We start from the raw sequence: 16,728 nt of genomic DNA on the forward strand, positions 1-16,728 counted from the left end.
ACCTTGGGCCTGGGCTGGCGCGCGCCGCCGAATTGTTCTAGAAGGCGGTTCCACGATGACAAACCCTCTAGGCAGGCGGTCCCTCAGCGGCACACAGACACCCACTTGTGCTTCATGTCAGAGTGCAAGTACCTGGTCCAAGCCATGCTTGGCTCTGTTTGGGGGGGGGGGCTGTTCTGAGATGACAGTCATCCTCAAGGGCCGAAGTCCTCCTCTGAAACGGAGAGGCTCCACGACCGGGTCTCTCGTCGGAATCGTGGGCGTCCCGGCCTCATGACGCTCCTGGTGGCGCAGCCTGAGAAATGGTTGGTGAGGGGCAACCATGTAGGGTTTGGCCCGCTTCAATCGCCATGGCGGAGGGCAGTAGATTTCATGACGGCCGGGGCAGAAGCGCGGTGGGACGAGGGGCCGGCGGCCGGCACCTCAGCCCTACGGGGGGGAGCTTGAGCCGCCCAGCATGACGCCATGTGCTTCCTGGGCGGTCGGTGCCTGGCAGATGGAAATCTGGGGAATCGGCCCTGTGTCCGTTCGTATCGGAGGGCTATTTCAGACTGCTTCGGATCCAACTGTCTTGACCAGGGCAGGTCGCCGTTGCGATACGTGTCGCGCAAAAGAGGGAGCTGCAATGTCGCATAGCATAGCGTGCTTGCATGGTCAGTTCTTCCTTGCGCAAGTTGGCGTTCCAATACCCCCACAGATTTTGTCGTTTTTTCATTCTTCTTCAAGTCTTGGACTCGTCTGAAAAGCGTCGATTTCTGGGTTCCCATTACCTAATGATGGACTGGCCTTGAAATAAAAGCTTGGACCAGCTGGCCCCACCCTGCCTTAATCAGCCATGGCGCCGTCAGCTGCACGTGAGAAGCGCCCTTTTGGCCTCAGACGCCTCCACGACAAACCCGCGACGGTGACGCGCCCATCACCAGCTCGACGGCCGCTTCCTGGTGTCACCCTCAGCGCCAGCCCTAACCCCTCCTCCCGCACGCATACGCTTGCTGTATTTACGTGACCAGCGCCCCGTCTCATCACGTACAACTTGTTTTGTCCAGCGGCCTTTGTCGCGGATCCCGCGCTGGCTGGCGCCAACAGCTCATGCACGCCTCGCAAAAAGATTCGCTCAGCGCCTTCTGAGCTTCAGACAGTCCTTCGCCCTGCTTGTGGCCCTTGCTGCTTGAACGCACGCGGACACATCAAGGTAGCTACGCTCCCCCCCTCTACGTTTTCATCACGTCCTTCTGCCGTGCTCATGGTTCCCTAAAACTCAAGCACCACGACTAATCACCCCGGCTGAACAGTGAGCGTCTGAAGCTGCCGTATTCTCATCGACCCGGCGCCACTCAGATACCGCTTCCGAAATCACTTACCCAGCATCGTTCCCACTCACAACTGACCGCCATGGTCAGCAAGCGGAAGAGAGCCCTGGAGGAGTTCGATCCCAACAAGTCGGACTCCGGAGACGAAAACTTCGATCCCAGCAGAGACCGGCCTCAGAAAAGCTCCAAAAAGGCCCGCCCTTCGCGCTCTTCTCGGTCCGGCCGCAAGAAGGGCACCAGATATCGTGGCTCCGACATTGACGACGATGAGGACCAGGAGCTTTCCGACAGCCAGGACGACTCCTTTGGCGACGATGACGAATCTCAAGAAGACGAAAACGCCCCCGTCAACGCGGCCGGTCGACGGGCCCGAAAGGCAGCCATTAATCACCTGAATTACAAGGAGAGCAGCGAAGACGACGAAGGGGAGAATGAGGACATGGAACAGGGAAAGCGGGGCAAAGGCCGAGTTCGGGGCCGAGTCGAGGCAGAACCCGTCGCCGAGTCTGAGCAGGAGGAGCTCACAAAGCGGAGACTCGTCAGGCTCAGGGTCCCCAAACCAGCCCAAGCCCTCACAACCCGCAGATCGACTCGTGCGAGCACCGCTGAGACGGATGACTTCGTTGAGCTCTCCAACTCCGGTCGGCACGCTGTGCCTTCTCGCGACTCCCGAAGCAAGAGTCCGGAGGCGCTCATACGTACTCGACGCTCGTCTCGCGCAATGAAGGGTATTAAGGCGGCCCCCGAGCCGATCGAGCCTATCCAGGAAGCCACGCAGGAGAGCAGCGTTCCGCCGGCGCACGACGCCGAACAGCCCGATGAGCTCTCCCGGGATAACGAGCCGTCTGAGGCGAAATTGGGCAGCGATGAGGTAATGCAGGATGCTGCTGCTCCCGAGATTGAAACGGAAACCGCTGCCAAGGAAGAGGCCGCTGCGAAGGAGGAAGTGGCTGGCAGCGGCGGCGACGACGACGACGACGACGACGACGACGTGCCCATCACTCGGAGGACCAGAGCCTCTCGTGCCAGTCTCTTGGCGCCCGAGGGGGGAGAATCCGACGGCGTCGCCGAAACGACTGGCCGTCGCCTTACGCGCGGGTCACGGATCAAAAAGTCCACTCAGGAACCTAGCAGCGACTTTGAGCCTGGAGATGATTCCGACGACGCTGAGATGTCCAAGTCTGAGACCGGCAAGGCTCAAGAGGATGACGACGACACGCCTACCCCGCGAGGTAGGCCCAATAGACGAAGTGGGCGCAACTCTCGCCGCGGTCCTGATTCCGGAGACGAAGACCACGAGTTTGACCTCGACGAGCTCAACGAGGAAGCTCGCGAGCTGCGCCAGTCCTCTCGACCACGCCGTCGGCCTAGGCGCGAGTCCCCCATTGTCTACCAGGAGCACACGAGACGGTCCCGGGCCAAGGTCAACTACTACATGCCACCGTTGACTGCGGTCAACATTGAAGAGGAGGAAGCCGAGGACCCGGCGCCGACCCCTTCCCGAAACCGCCGCGGACGAGGTGGGGGCGGCGGCGGCTGGGACCGAAATCTCAACACCACGTTCGGCCCCTTTGGCGGCGGCGGCGGATCGCTCCTGGCCGGGCCCTGGGGTACCGTGGCGGCCGGCGGGGCTGATTCAGACAGCAGCGACGACGAGATGGTGCACCGCTCAAGTGTCGCGGGCAATGTAGGCATGACGCCTACGTCTGCGGCACCTGGCGGCTTCTTGGGCACTGGGCATGGTGGCCTGACCGCCGAGACTGTTGGCGCCACGCCCAATGTCGGCAAGATCAAAGATCGCAAGGCTCTCGCTGATGCGGACCCCCTGGGTGTCGACATGAACGTCGACTTCAGCAAGGTTGGAGGCTTGCAAGGACACATTGACCAGCTGAAGGAGATGGTGCAGCTCCCGCTTCTCTACCCGGAACTGTTCACAAAGTTCCACGTCACGCCGCCCCGGGGCGTCTTGTTCCATGGTCCTCCCGGCACGGGCAAAACCCTTCTTGCTCGTGCCCTTGCCAACTCTGTCGGCTCGGGCGGGCGAAAGATTTCCTTTTACATGCGCAAGGGCGCCGATGCCCTGAGCAAGTGGGTTGGCGAGGCGGAGAAGCAGCTGCGGCTCCTCTTTGAGGAAGCCAGAAAGACTCAGCCGAGCATCATATTTTTTGACGAGATTGATGGGCTGGCCCCCGTCAGGTCCAGCAAGCAGGAGCAGATCCATGCCTCCATCGTCTCTACCCTGCTTGCCCTGATGGATGGAATGGATGGCCGCGGCCAAGTTATCGTCATTGGTGCCACCAACAGGCCGGACAATATTGACCCTGCCCTGCGCCGGCCTGGACGGTTCGACCGAGAGTTCTACTTTCCCCTGCCCGATATCGAAGGGCGTCGTGCCATCCTCGACATCCAGACCAAAGACTGGGGCCTGCCGGATACTTTCAAGGCCTCCCTTGCCGAGAAGACCAAAGGGTACGGAGGTGCCGACATCCGGGCGCTGTGCACTGAGGCGGCACTGAACTCGATACAGCGCACGTACCCCCAGATCTACTCGTCTCGAGAGAAGCTCGTGGTGGACCCGGACAAAATTGCGGTCCATGCCTCCGACTTTATGATGTCCATTAAGAGGCTGATTCCATCCTCGGAACGGTCTGCGACGTCGGGAGCTCAGCCTCTGCCCAAGTCTGTCGAGCCTCTGCTGCGTGCCCAGTTCAACGAGGCGAAGCGTGCCCTGGACGATCTACTGCCTCGCAAGAAGAAACTCACGGCGCTGGAGGAGGCCATGTATGAGCAGTTTGACGACGATGACTACGGGTTCGGCCGGGAGACAATGCATCAAGAGTTTGAACGGTCTCGGATCTTCCGACCCCGGTTCCTCATTTACGGCGTTGCCGGAATGGGCCAGAGCTACATTGCATCGGCGGTGCTACACCACTTTGAAGGAGTCCACGTGCAGAACTTTGATCTCCCCAGCCTGCTTGCTGATGGGCGGGTAAGTCTATGACTCGACTGCTTGTTCCCTTGAGGCGTGCCAGCTAACGCCGTTGCAGCCCATGGAGCAGGTCATTGTAGGCTTATTCACCGAAGTTCGACGTCACAAGCCCAGTGTCATCTATATTCCCAACATAGATGCCTGGTATGCGACATTGACGGGGACAGTTGCCCTGACCACCTTCCAGACAATGTTGAAGTCTATTGTTCCGACAGACCCAGTGCTTGTCCTTGCCACGGCGGAGTGTGACAAAGCGGGAATCCCCATCGACCTGGCCCGTGACTTTTTTGGGTTTTCTCGCAAGAATCGGATGGAGATTCCCCGACCGGAGAGGGTGAGTATCGCGGCTGCACCCTTTGCGCGACGTCGAAGCTGACTTTGTTTCCATTGCAGGCGAACCGGATGGAGTACTTTGAGGCAACGCTTGCGTACGTCAAGAAGAAGCCAGCCGAGTTCCCGGACCCGGAGAATCGCAAGAAGCGAGTGCTCGAAGAGCTCCCCGTTGCCCCCCCGATTGCGCCCAAGCCGCCGACCAAGGCGGAGAGGAAGGCGTTGCAAAAGAGGGATCACCAACTGTTGAATGCCCTGAAAATTCAGCTGCAGCCTATCATGGACCAGATCAACCGAAGGTACAAGAAATTTAGACAGCCAGTCATCCCCCAGGCACAGATCGACTACTTGTTCGCCGAGTCTGATCCGAACTATGTGCGCCCCGACATTCCCGGAAGCGAAGTTCGGCCGTTTGAAATTGTCAAGGACAAGCATGGCAACGACGTCCTGCGAGACACGGCCACAGGCAAGTGTTATTACAACCTGGAGACAACGACGATAGAAGAGCGCTTGTCGAATGGATTCTATGCACGGCCCAAGGACTTTTTGTTTGACATCAAGGCTCTCGCCAGGGACGCCAAGAATGCGGGAGACAAGGAGCGTACGCTCAAGGCAAACGAACTGCTGAGCAACGTCGAGGTTGATGTGGCTGGCATCGAGAACAGCACGGCGCACATGGAATGGGAGGGCCTCTATCAACGCCAGCTGCAGCGGGCAAAGGAGGCTGCGGAGAAGGAGCGGAAACGAAAGGCAATGCAGTCCATCACGGACCGTTTCCAGTCGGAGCAGGCAGGCGGCAACGAGAGCGACTCGCAGGGCCCCCTGACGCTGGGCGAGAGGGTTCCCGGGTCGCTGACGACGGCTCGCTTCCAACTGCGTAGTCCGCCGACGAATGGCCATGGAGAGAGGGAGCAGGGCCAAGAACATCAACGCCAGCAGACCATGAGCAACGGAGATGCGACGTCTTTCGAGACGCCCAAGGTCGCCGATGTGCGCATGAGTGGCGTCGATGAAGACGCCGAGGCCGCCCCTTCTTCGTCGGTCATGGGACCGCCGCCCAAGGCGGACGGCGATCAGCCGGTGTCCAAGAGCCAGGCTGGGATGACGCAGATATCGCAAAAGTCTGCTGTCACTCCCTTGCCGCACGGGGTGTCGCCGTCTGCCGTAATCAACGAGGCCGCATCGACCAAGACGTCTGATCCGTCGACGCATCGATCGTCGAACTGGAGCACGCAGCTGACCAACGGTAACCATGGAGAACATCGCGGCGGGGGCAACGACAGCGACGCGGATATACCCGACACGCTCCGTATCCAAACCCAGACAACGTCGAGCGACGAGGCGTGGCCTCACTCGCAGGCCCAAGGGATGGCCCGGCACGGTGCAGCTTCCAGAGCACTCCGGGCGGGCAGCCAGGCGTCCTCGCAGTCACAGGCACGACACGACGTCGGGGCATCGATGGGGCCGCAGGCGTCGCAGGAGCTACAAGAAGACTTGCACTCGATGCGCAACTCGGGCTCATCGGCTTCGCAGCCCCTGTCGGTGGAGGGTGCGGTGGCGAGTTTCCTGACCGAGGTGACAGACGGCACATCGGGGTGCACCATTGAGCAGCTGCAGCAGATCAACCGCGAGCTGATGGACGAGATCTGGCGACGCAGGCATGAGTGGAATCGTATCAAAGTGCTGGGCCACGTGACACAAGTGTTCAACGACACGATTGGCGAGATTGAGGTCTCCCAGGGCATGGGACCCCTCAGCCAATGAAGATGATGGAGAAGAGTACACGAAGGCAGGTAAAAGGAGAAAAAAAGGGGGGGGTGAGGGGCTGACGCGACAGAGCGTGGAAGCGCGCAGAGCGAGGCAGGCTTTTTGTAATATTCACACCGAGGACAAAGCGTGTGGGCGCGGGCACAAAGGGGAGAGGGTAGGAGTTGAGGGCTGTGACACCGGGACATGAGCAATTGCTAACAACTAGATGTACACTCTAGAGGAATCTATCTTTGATACGAGTCAAGGGACATGTACAGTTGGCACATGTGTATTTCGGTGGGTGAATACAGTCAGTATACAGCCAGTGCTTTCCCGACTGGCCCCATTCAACTCGTTGCTGCTGTCGTCACGGGCCACGACGACAGCCAGGTCACAGCTTGGCCCGCTTGGAGCTGTCGATGCGGCGTCCCTCGTCGGCCTGCTCCGCGACGGACAGGTCGGGCAGGAGCTGGGGCATGATGCGGCGGGGGACGGTTCCCGGGACGAGGCTGTACTTTGCAAAGTCGGAGACGCCGGCGTGGGCGCGGAGAAAGTCCTCGTCGAGGAGCAGCTGGCCGTTGACGAGGGCGGGGGGCGCGGCGAGGATGGCGAGGATGGCGTCGGAGAAGATGGTGGGCTTGCGGAGGTGGTCTCTCTCGGCCGGGCTGGCGGTTGTGAACTGCTGGGTGGCGGCGGATTCGATGGCCTAGAAGACTGTCAGGGGCTGCTGTGCCTTGTCTCGGCGTTTGTTGAACAGAGTCCGTACCACAGCCGGCCAGATGCTGGTGATGGCCAGGTCGGCGGCGCGGCCCTGCCGTTCAAAGTCCATGGCCAGGCCCTTTGTCAGAACGCTCATGGCGACCTTTCACATGGCGTAGGCCGTCTTGCCGCGGAAGAAGCGGCTGTAGATGGGCGGGCTGACGACGACGATGCGGCCGCCGCGACGGCCCAGATGCGGCAGGGCGGCCTGGACGACGGCGTAGAGGCCCTCCGGGTTGACGTGCTGCATGAGCTGGAAGCGGCGCAGCGGGGTGTCGGCGACCGAGGCCCAGAAGATGGCGCCCGGGTTGTAGATGAGGACATCGAGGCGGTGATACGTCTTGGGTGCCGGTTGTCCGTCGGTCAGTTCTTGCGGCGGAGGACGACGAGGGTTGGATGGATGCTTACGGAGATGGTCTTGGCGACGAGGTCGGCGACGCTCTGCTCGGAGCGCACGTCGACGGGGATGGCGGTTGCGTCGCCGCCGGCCGAAGCGATTTCGCGCGCGACGGTCGTGATTGTCGACGCGGGCGAGTTCGGGTCCGGGGCCGGGGCGGAGCCGGAGGCGGCGGTGGTGACGGACTTGGCGGCCACGACGACTGTGTGTTTCCCCACCGCTTTATTACTACTCTTCCTTTGCTCGCGCTTGACCAGCTTTTACTCTACCGCAGGGTGGGAAGAGACGGGAAGTCGGTCAATGTACCTGCGTAGTCGTTGCGGGCGAGGTCTAGGGCAATCTGGCGGCCGATGCCGCGGGAGGCGCCGACGACGAGGGCGACGGGCTTGGGGGAGGGCATGGCTCTTTTTCTCCTCCTCCTTCTTCTTTTTATATTAGTATTTTATTGTTTGAAAACGGTCCGGGGTGAATGGTATCTGGCAGGGGAGGCCGTGAGCCGTCTCTATTTATTCCTAGCAGATGATGGGCTTGTTTGTTGGCAGAGTACAGCGAGAGGGAGGAGTGGAGACGAGCCTCGGCAGACGCGGAGCTGCGGTGGGGCCGAAGCGGGATCCAAAACCGCCGAAAGCCGCGCATTACGAGAGTGCTGAGTCCTCAGGGGCGAGGGAGTTGTCAGCGCACGGCTCGGAACAATCTGGGGTCCTTGGCACGAACCGCCGTCCTTCTTGTCTCACCGCTGCTGCTGCTGCTGTCACCACGGCCGGGCCTCGGCTGTTTCTCTTCTCTGGTGGATGGATATTAAGCAATAAGCAGTCGACAGCGGCAACAAAGCCATCGTCAGCATCGTCCATTGTCGGCCACCTCGGGCAACAGGTAGACAGACGGGCAGACAGCCGGACAGCCGAGCACGACACGCCATGGGCCGCGGCCGCATCGACTGCTACCTGGACATCGGTGCGCGCTCCCTGTTTCCTGACCGCCGGAACGGCCCCCCCGACTCACTCCCCCTGGCAGCGTCCTTTTACAGCTACGTCGCCTTTGTCGACTTGCTCAACAACCTCGACAAGCTGGCTGCCAATGGGGTCCAGGTAGAGTCAGTGCCTCTTGTCGCTCCCTTCAAGAAGCCAAGACGCCGCTGATGCTCCGGCGAGCCAGGTTCCACCCCGTCTTCCTCGGCGGCATCATGCAGAGCACCGGTGCGGCCCTCGCTCCCCGTGCCCTCGCCGTCTCCGCAGCTCTGACCCCGTCCCAGGCAACAGGCCGCCGTGGATGGTCAAGGCCAAGGGCGCCTATCTCTCGTGGGACTCTGCCCGCGCCGCCCACGCCGTCGGCATCACGGACTGGGCCACGCCGCCGCGCCTGCTCGACATGGCCAAGACCATGTCGCCGCTACGCGCCCTGCTCTTCATCAAGGCAAACCACCCGCCGCCCGTGCTGCACGCCGCCCTGCTCGCCCTGTTCCGCCGCTTCTGGACCCCGCCGCACGTCTTCCTCGGCGACGACGACAACCTCGCCGCCGCCCTGGCCGACGCCGCCGGCTCGAGCGGCGGCCCGGGGAACGGGGAGCGCCTCTTCGCGCCCGACGAGGTGCGCCGCATCATGGCCGGCCGCGAGGCCTTCAGGGACGCCCTCAAGGCCGAGACGGACAGGGCGCTCGAGCTGGGCGCTTTTGGCGCGCCGTGGCTGTGGGTGACGGATGGCGCGGGCAAGGCTGAGCCCTTTTTCGGCAGTGACCGGTGAGTTTCTTCTCCGTGCGCACGAGAGAGGAAGGGTCCCTTGGCTGAGCAGAGGCGTAGATTCGCTCAGATATACCAGCACCTGGGCATCGCGCACCAGGACGCCAAGGTGTTGGCGCCCGAGTCTAAGCTGTGAGCCGAGGGCGAGGATTGAGGAGTAGGAGAGAAATGGGTGCCTTTTTCATGTATCAATTGAGGCAATGTACTCGTAGAGCTGTGAAGTCAATGTAAATTTACCAATTGCGAGGCGCCGAATTGTTAATGCGGCACGACACCAAGAAGTTAGAACCAGCGAGCCACGACCCATCAAACTCTACCTCTCATTTTCCTCCCCCAACCTCCATCCACACCCTTCGCTCTCCTCCACATCCAATCGCCAACACACACCGCAGTAATCGGCGTATCCCGTCTGCCAACAACGCCAGAATGCAACCCCCCGAACTGACGCTCATCGTCGCCGCCACGCGCAGCATGGGCATCGGCGCCCACGGCTCCATGCCCTGGACCGGCCTGCGCAAGGAGATGCGGTACTTTGCGCGCGTCACCTCGCGTCTGCCAGCCCAGGTGAGTCTCTGCGTGCTCCCCTGCAGCAGAATACTCGAGTTGGTGGACGGGAGAGGACAAGTGGTGACACAGAGTGAGAGAGGGAACAGGCACCTCCACAAGCCGTCAACGCCGTCATCATGGGCCGCAAGACGTGGGACTCGATTCCTGCAAAGTTCCGCCCTCTCAGGGGCAGACTCAACATTGTCATCACCCGCTCCGCTTCTCCCCCTCAGACTGCGACGGCACCATCAGCAGCAGTACCGTCGACATCGCCCATCCGCGTCCCCTCCCTCGACGACGCCCTCGAATACGCCCGCGCCCGCCAGGCCGACGGCGCCCTAGCCCGCGTCTTCGTCGTCGGCGGCGCCCAGGTCTACGCCGCCGCCCTCGCCCACCCGGCCACCCGCCGCGTGCTCCTCACGTCCATCGACCGCGACTTGCACTGCGACACCTTCTTCCCCCTCAACCTCGCCGACGGCTCTGACGCTGCGCGGGAGTGGGTGCGCCGTTCGTCGGACCAGCTGCGGCAGTGGACGGGCGAGACGCTCAACGACGTGCGCCACGAGGAGAATGGGACGTCGTACGAGTTTCAGATGTGGGAGAAAGAGGATTCGTGAGCGGGCTGGCTCATGACATGGCTAGACGAGGCTCACGCATAATGAAAGAAATGGAGAGAGCATCTCCAGTAAGTGCAGGCAGAGGAGATGAGGCGGCTCTATGTGCCTCTCTACAGATGTCTTAACCGTCTTCAGTCACCTTGCGCGCCTCGACTGTTTTTGGAATATGTCCCAGCCTTGCGCACACATGATTGCTCCGACTTCTTCGGAGTAGCCTTGCGTGACCGGCATCTTCATTGTAGAAAAGCATATAGTACAGGACAACCCCCTTGCGCCCTCCACCATGCATGGAATCCTCCCTTTTCTCTGCAGCCTTTTCGCCGAGAACTGATGCGGCAAATTGGTGGTACGACCGTTGCGCTCGCTTTCAGGCAGCGGCGGCGGGCTTTGGCGACGACGTCTGCACAGGAACGCGCTGAGGCTTTGTGGCAGCAGACTCGGCAGCGGCAGCACCCTGCTTAAACGGCTCCTCGAGCCTGGTCCAAAAGACGCCGACAGGCTTGGCGAGAATCTCCTCTGCGCGCTCGGCAAAGACCATGTCCGAGGTAGCCTCGAGCGCCGCCAGCGAGGCCCTCAGCCACCCAACAATGGCGAGCAGGGCGCGCGGGTCGACGGCGGGGGAGCCCTTGAAGAGGTTGCGCCAGACGGCGCTGGCGAGGACGGCGTCGCCCTTGATAAGCCCCTCGTCGTAGGCGAGCAGCAGGCCGCGCCACTGGACAAAGATGTCCTTGAGGTAGCGCTGGCGCAGGGCGCTCGACGTGATGTTGTGGTCGAGGTGCATCTTCTTCTCGCACTCGAAGAAGAAGTGGTCCACCAGCTGCTGCTGCCAGCTGCGGTAGGCCTCGCGCTCAAAGCACCGCGCGCGCGCGTTGAGCAGGTACAGGTGCAGCATGGTGACGTGTGACCAGGTGCTGAAGCTGGGGTGTAGTTGGAAGGCTGCGTGCCGAGCGCCAGGCCAGGTCAGTTCATGGTGCTTCTCCTCACCCAATCCGTGCCCGAAGGGTGTATGTAGTACGCACTCTTATGCCAGACGTTGTTCTTGTCGGCGGGCCGGCCCAGCTCCTCTCCATCCTCGAGCCGCTCCACCTCGTCCTTCTTGCGCGCCTCCTCGGTGATGTGGTAGTCGGCCGCCCGCGAGCACACCTTGTACAGCCGCTCCGACGCACCCAGGACGCGGTACGACTCGGCCAAGGAGCCTCCCATGCCGAGGATCCTCTTCTCAGCCGTGCCGCTGAACCATCTGTGCTGGTGCTGTTGGGCCCATGATGACGGGGTTCGAGGAGACAGGAGGGCATGGTGCTTGGTCGTGGTCGGCGCACTCGTCCTCGTAGTCAACGTCGTCGTCGTCGTCGTCCTCGTGGCAGCGGCTCTGGCAGTGCTGGCGACCTGGACGAGGCTCCGGACCTGCCATCTGCACCTCTCGCAGGCCATTGCAGCTACCGCCAAGACGGGGAGGAGGAGAAGGAGAGCAAGAAGGAGGAGAATGGCAGGCTTGGAGCTTTATCGAGACGTGAATAAGGAGGCGGCGGCAACGGCGGCGGTGGCGTGGGCAACGGTTGTAGAGGGTGGCGCCCTCTGTCACTCGCCTTCTTTTTTCTCCCAAGCATCCATGACGCCGACGATTTTATCCATTTATCCAGGGCCCCAGAGGAAAATGCGCTCCACCGCTCCGGCCCCTTTATGCTTAGGTAAACGACACTAACCCCACCAAAAATCCCAAACTTGGATTCCAGTGAAGTATAATAGCAAGTATATTAAAAGCTGTCTCATTCGAAAGAGAATCAAGCATATCACTTGCTTCTGGGTCTTTTGATTACGCGACCCAGCCGGGTGGTGCGTCCAGAAGGCTAAGGTAAATGCGCAATTTTTCCGCAGGTGAGCTTTGTTGGTGGGGGTCGGGCGGCCGACAGCGCTTAGATGATGCCATCTCATTGGCCAGTCAGCCAGCTTGCCGCGCGTGTGCGTACAGCCGCACCCGCACACCAACCACCATCTGAAAGCTGTTGGTCGTCATACGAAAGGCGTCGATGCACGAGCAACGACATCCCCTCATGTCGATGTGGTGATGACTCGCATAATGGAGGCCACTGGGTATTCTCAGCATTACCTACCAACCTAGGTCTCAAGCGCAGCTGGTATTCATTCTTTTACGCATATAACCGTCGTCTCCCTGTCGAGCCCAACATGGCGACCCCCATCTCACCAAGACGCGATCCCAAGGCTCCAGGGCAGGGCATTTGCGGGCCACTGGAACAGGGCAGTATCAGTACGTATATCGTCTACGGTGTGCTAGGTCTGCTCGGGTGCCTAGATGGTAATGCACCACTATATATTCCCCTCGACGCAGCCGGACTCCAAGCCTCGGCAAAAACATGAGATTCTCCCAAGTTTCACCACACGCACGGCCGAAAAAGCGCGACAACTTGGCGGAGGTCAATCCCCCCAGACCGACGCGGGTCCGATCAAGATCCCAACGAGCTCCTGACGAATCCCCCCAGAAGCGCCGACGGCCATCGCCTGGATGTCCTCTCTCTGGAGGTACTGCTACTGGAGATGGCAAGCGATAATACTCAGAGTCCGGCAAACCCTCTTCGTTTCTGGACCCAACGAGGACAGTGGCCGTCAGAATACTTCGACTCTGGGAATACAGTGTGACTCTCGCTTGCGAGGGAGAAGTCACCGGCCTCCCTTGGCCGCAAGCGGTCTGAACAAAGCGCCAACAGCTCCCAAACTCTGGGTGATCGGAAGCCGAGATAAAACAAGAGTGCACCCTAGAGAAACTCGCATTACAAGACTCTACTGGCGACCAAGGGCAGTTTTATAGACGACTCGGAGTCGGATATATATCACGGCTTATTAAGCTCGGAACGGACGATTCCAACGGACTTTCTTTTTGCGATGCCCCCCTCAAACAGGCGTGCCGCAGAGCAGAGGATGGAAATGAGACGAGAGTCGCTCGAGATATCATGCCATTGATCGTTCCCTCGGCCGAGATTTGCGACATTCGGTGCGACTAAGCTTGCGTTCTTGATTGAGAGTATCAATGAAGAATGCAATAATTCCATCTCCCTGACCGAGACTCGCCTATAGCCGGACTACTCTGTAGGATTCAAGCATGAGGCTTCGCAGGAAAACCAACTTGATAAGCTCTCACCATTCATCGGCAATTGGATATCTGGCGATTTGTCCATTTTCATGGCGACGTATCACTTGTACTTTCCATTTCTGACGTGCGAGGTCAAGCGTGGCGGTACTGGATCTCTCGGACCGTCAGAATGCATTCAATGACAGTCTTATGGCGCGCGCCGTGGTCGAGCTTTTCCGCCCGGGAAAGCGCGACAACGAGCTCCACCGTCAGATCATTACCTTCTCGGCCTCTCACGACTACCGGACGGTTCGGATCTACGGCTACTACCCGGTGATCGTAGAGAAGAAGGATATGCAATACTACCGTCACCCGATCCATGAGTTCAACTTCACGGCATCGGAAGGCAACGAGAACTGGACGGCGTATCGGTTTACCAAAGATATCTATGACCTCTGGATGCCAGCGCATCTTTAGAGAATATGCTCAGCCATTAACCAATTGCCATCCGACTTGGACTTTGATGTCCCGCCGCTCCCCGGAACCGGACTGTCTCAAGACATCGAGAGCCGTCGTTTCTCGCAGCCGGACGCTGGGTCCCCTGCGGTGTCCAAGGAACATGTCAGTCAATCGAGTATCCGCCAGGTGGTCACCCCGGATAGCTCATGCACGGCACCTGGGGCCGCGAAGAGACAGGGTGAGGTCGGACGGTGCCAAGTAGATGAATGACACACTGATACAAAAATCAGGCCGTCTCTGCCTCGGAATGGCGCATCGTTGCTGGAGTGCAGTGCTGATGACCCTCTGTCCATGACCGGTCCGTGTCTACAACTCCCATGGCTTCACTGGGCGCTTGAAAAGACCAGACTGCTGTTGGTCCCCCCAAACCCAAAGCTGTTGGACACGGCCACCTTGACCTGCTTTTGTTGCGGCACGAGCGGCACGAGATTGAAGCTCGTCCCGACGTCTGGCTTTGTTAGGTTTAGCGTCGCGGGCACGACTCCCTGTGCATTCACGTCAGTCAAAGGGGTCAGGTAACAAGAAAGGACGCGAGAGCAGAGTGAGAGAGGGTTGGGAATGGGAAGCAAATGGTGACGGTGACGTCTGCTTTGCATACCTCGTGTATGGTCAGAATGGCAAAGAGCGCTTCAATGGCCCCGGCTGCTCCCAGCAGATGCCCAATGGCCGCCTTTGTGCTGCTCACCGTCACCTGCGACTCGCACGATACGCCCTCGTCGCCGAGCATGAGCCGTCCTATGGCAGCCGCCTCGGCCGCGTCCCCGACGCGCGTGCCCGTAGCGTGCGCGTTGATGTAGTCCACCTCAGCCGGCCTCACCCGCCCGTTGCGCAGCGCCCTCGCCATGGCCAGGTAAGCCCCGTTGCCATCCCCGCGCGGCGCCGTCATGTGGTGGGCGTCTCCGCTGCAGCCGTAGCCGCGCACCTCGGCGTAGATGTGCGCGCCCCTCGCCCGCGCGTGCTCGCGCTCCTCGAGCACGCACACGGCGGCGCCCTCAGAGACGACGAAGCCGTCGCGGCCGGCGTCAAAGGGTCGGCAGCTGCGGCGCGGGTCGTCGTTGTAGGCCGTCGAGAGCGAGCGCGCGCGCCCGAAGCCGGCAAAGGTGAGCGGGTGGATGCACGACTCGGAGCCGCCTGCGACCATGACGTCTGCGTCGCCGTGGGCGATGAAGCGCGATGCGTCGCCGATGGAGTGTGCGCCCGTTGTGCAAGCAGTCGTGGCTGCGTGGTTGGGCCCCTGGAAGCCGTACCTGATGGCGACGTGTCCGGCTGCCATGTTGATTAATATCTTGGGCACGAACAGGGGCGAGACTTTTTTGTAGCCCTGGTCAGTCCTTGCCCGTGTCAGCGGCTTCTTCATTTCTGCAACATGAGAATATGCCAGCCAGCTCAACTCACCTCGTCGTGGTGGGCCAGGCTGGTCTCGTAAATGTCGTCGAGGTTCCCGATGCCGCTGCCCAGACAGACACCAGTTGCTTCGCGGTCCTCTGCGCTGGTCGGCTCCCAGCCGGCATCCTTGAGGGCCATGTCGCTGGCGGCGACGGCATATTGGGCAAAGGCGGACATGCGGCGCTGCTCGGGCGCAGAGAGCCAGTCTGCGGCGCGCCACTGGCCCTCGGCATCGCCACGGGGCACGATGCCAGCGACGGTGCTCGTCAGCTCCCGCCAGCGTTCCCGGGGCTCCCGAGAGGCGACGCTGGTGATGCCACAGTCGCCGGCCAGGAGGCGAGACCAGGTGCGCCGGATGCCGACGCCCAGCGGCGTGATGGCGCCCAGGCCCGTCACCACGACTCGGCGCATGGTGCTCCGCCGGCGATGGGCGAGTGATGGGTTCGGCGCCTCGGCTTGCCGCGCTCTCTCATCTGAGGGCTGGTGGGTGGTGAGACGGATAGAGGCGAGGCTATGTGTAGTTTGTGCTTGCAAGGTGGGTGAGTCGACGGCGGCAGAGAGGTCGACTGGTACCTCTGCCAGTTAATACGGGAGCACTCGGGCGCAGTTATGACAAGGAAGGAAGAGGAAAGATGGTGAGCTGAGGCTCGTCGGTGGAATGAGGCTCGAATCTGCGGCGTCAAAGGATCGTGTACATATGTACATTGACAAAGTACATGCCCTCCCATTCTTCCATGTCAGCAGGCTCCAGCACTCGGAGCACTGTAATGCCGCGAAACACAGGCTCACTGGAGGGAGGGCTGAAGCTCCTTTTCGCCTCGCCCACGGGACATTGGACGAGTAACTATAGATATTAACCCGGAGTTCAGATGAAGACCGTTTCAAGCCAGCTCATGAGCAATTTCCACTAGCACGGCTTGCGCGTACCAAAAGCATCTTGGGTACCTCGCATTGATAACGGCTGAAGTATCCTCCACGCCGTCCTGTGCCGGGCAGGTACCTCAGATGATGGCCATGTATGTACACAAGCCACCGGGCCGACGGACAGCAACGGCCGACGTCTGCTCACGACCCAAATCTCACCGGCAAAGACGTTTCACGTCTCACCAACCACGAATCCAAAGAACTTGCTCACTCAATTGCTTCCATCTTCACCTCACGCCTCCGGCTCTCATCTCTGACCCCTGCTCGCAAACCCGCCCGTCTTCTCAGCCACCGTCCTGATCCTCGCCCTCTCTCCTCGGCGCGAGCTCGACACCAGAGCCACATGGCCTCGGCAAGGCCCTTGCTTGCGCCCGAGACCCC

The 16,728-nt window shown here is 60.8% G+C and overlaps 7 protein-coding genes across 7 annotated transcripts; 3 read left to right on the top strand and 4 right to left on the bottom strand.

Annotated features, from left to right (window-relative positions):
- Positions 1-1,392: 1,392 nt before the first annotated feature.
- Positions 1,393-6,393, top strand: HRG_02153 (ATPase family associated with various cellular activities (AAA) domain-containing protein; the record flags this gene model as incomplete). The annotated part of the gene is made up of 6 exons (XM_044860624.1): positions 1,393-1,665; positions 1,714-1,853; positions 1,896-2,542; positions 2,597-4,299; positions 4,358-4,633; positions 4,693-6,393. 6 exons carry the CDS (start codon positions 1,393-1,395, stop codon positions 6,391-6,393), a joined length of 4,740 nt encoding a protein of 1,579 aa, XP_044724257.1.
- Positions 6,394-6,769: 376 nt separating this feature from the next.
- On the bottom strand, positions 6,770-7,207 carry HRG_02154 (short chain dehydrogenase; the record flags this gene model as incomplete). Its single annotated transcript, XM_044860625.1, has 2 exons — positions 6,770-7,084; positions 7,145-7,207. The coding sequence occupies 2 exons, from the start codon at positions 7,205-7,207 to the stop codon at positions 6,770-6,772; spliced, it is 378 nt and encodes a 125-aa protein (XP_044724258.1).
- A 36-nt stretch (positions 7,208-7,243) lies between these two features.
- HRG_02155 (short chain dehydrogenase domain-containing protein) lies at positions 7,244-7,934 on the bottom strand (the record flags this gene model as incomplete). Its single annotated transcript, XM_044860626.1, has 3 exons — positions 7,244-7,477; positions 7,546-7,736; positions 7,841-7,934. 3 exons carry the CDS (start codon positions 7,932-7,934, stop codon positions 7,244-7,246), a joined length of 519 nt encoding a protein of 172 aa, XP_044724259.1.
- A 517-nt stretch (positions 7,935-8,451) lies between these two features.
- HRG_02156 (dihydrofolate reductase domain-containing protein) lies at positions 8,452-10,433 on the top strand (the record flags this gene model as incomplete). Its single annotated transcript, XM_044860627.1, has 7 exons — positions 8,452-8,488; positions 8,549-8,627; positions 8,690-8,730; positions 8,787-9,270; positions 9,331-9,402; positions 9,663-9,834; positions 9,924-10,433. 7 exons carry the CDS (start codon positions 8,452-8,454, stop codon positions 10,431-10,433), a joined length of 1,395 nt encoding a protein of 464 aa, XP_044724260.1.
- Positions 10,434-10,800: 367 nt separating this feature from the next.
- HRG_02157 (ubiquinol-cytochrome C chaperone domain-containing protein) lies at positions 10,801-11,864 on the bottom strand (the record flags this gene model as incomplete). Its single annotated transcript, XM_044860628.1, has 2 exons — positions 10,801-11,369; positions 11,453-11,864. 2 exons carry the CDS (start codon positions 11,862-11,864, stop codon positions 10,801-10,803), a joined length of 981 nt encoding a protein of 326 aa, XP_044724261.1.
- A 1,864-nt stretch (positions 11,865-13,728) lies between these two features.
- On the top strand, positions 13,729-13,995 carry HRG_02158 (uncharacterized protein; the record flags this gene model as incomplete). Its single annotated transcript, XM_044860629.1, has 1 exon — positions 13,729-13,995. One exon carries the CDS (start codon positions 13,729-13,731, stop codon positions 13,993-13,995), a length of 267 nt encoding a protein of 88 aa, XP_044724262.1.
- A 365-nt stretch (positions 13,996-14,360) lies between these two features.
- On the bottom strand, positions 14,361-15,834 carry HRG_02159 (3-oxoacyl-[acyl-carrier-protein] synthase 2; the record flags this gene model as incomplete). The annotated part of the gene is made up of 3 exons (XM_044860630.1): positions 14,361-14,522; positions 14,636-15,358; positions 15,433-15,834. 3 exons carry the CDS (start codon positions 15,832-15,834, stop codon positions 14,361-14,363), a joined length of 1,287 nt encoding a protein of 428 aa, XP_044724263.1.
- Positions 15,835-16,728: the final 894 nt, after the last annotated feature.

Source organism: Hirsutella rhossiliensis (genome assembly GCF_020360975.1).
Source record: "Hirsutella rhossiliensis strain HR02 chromosome Unknown scaffold00002, whole genome shotgun sequence".
NCBI classification, from domain to species: Eukaryota; Fungi; Ascomycota; class Sordariomycetes; order Hypocreales; family Ophiocordycipitaceae; genus Hirsutella; species Hirsutella rhossiliensis.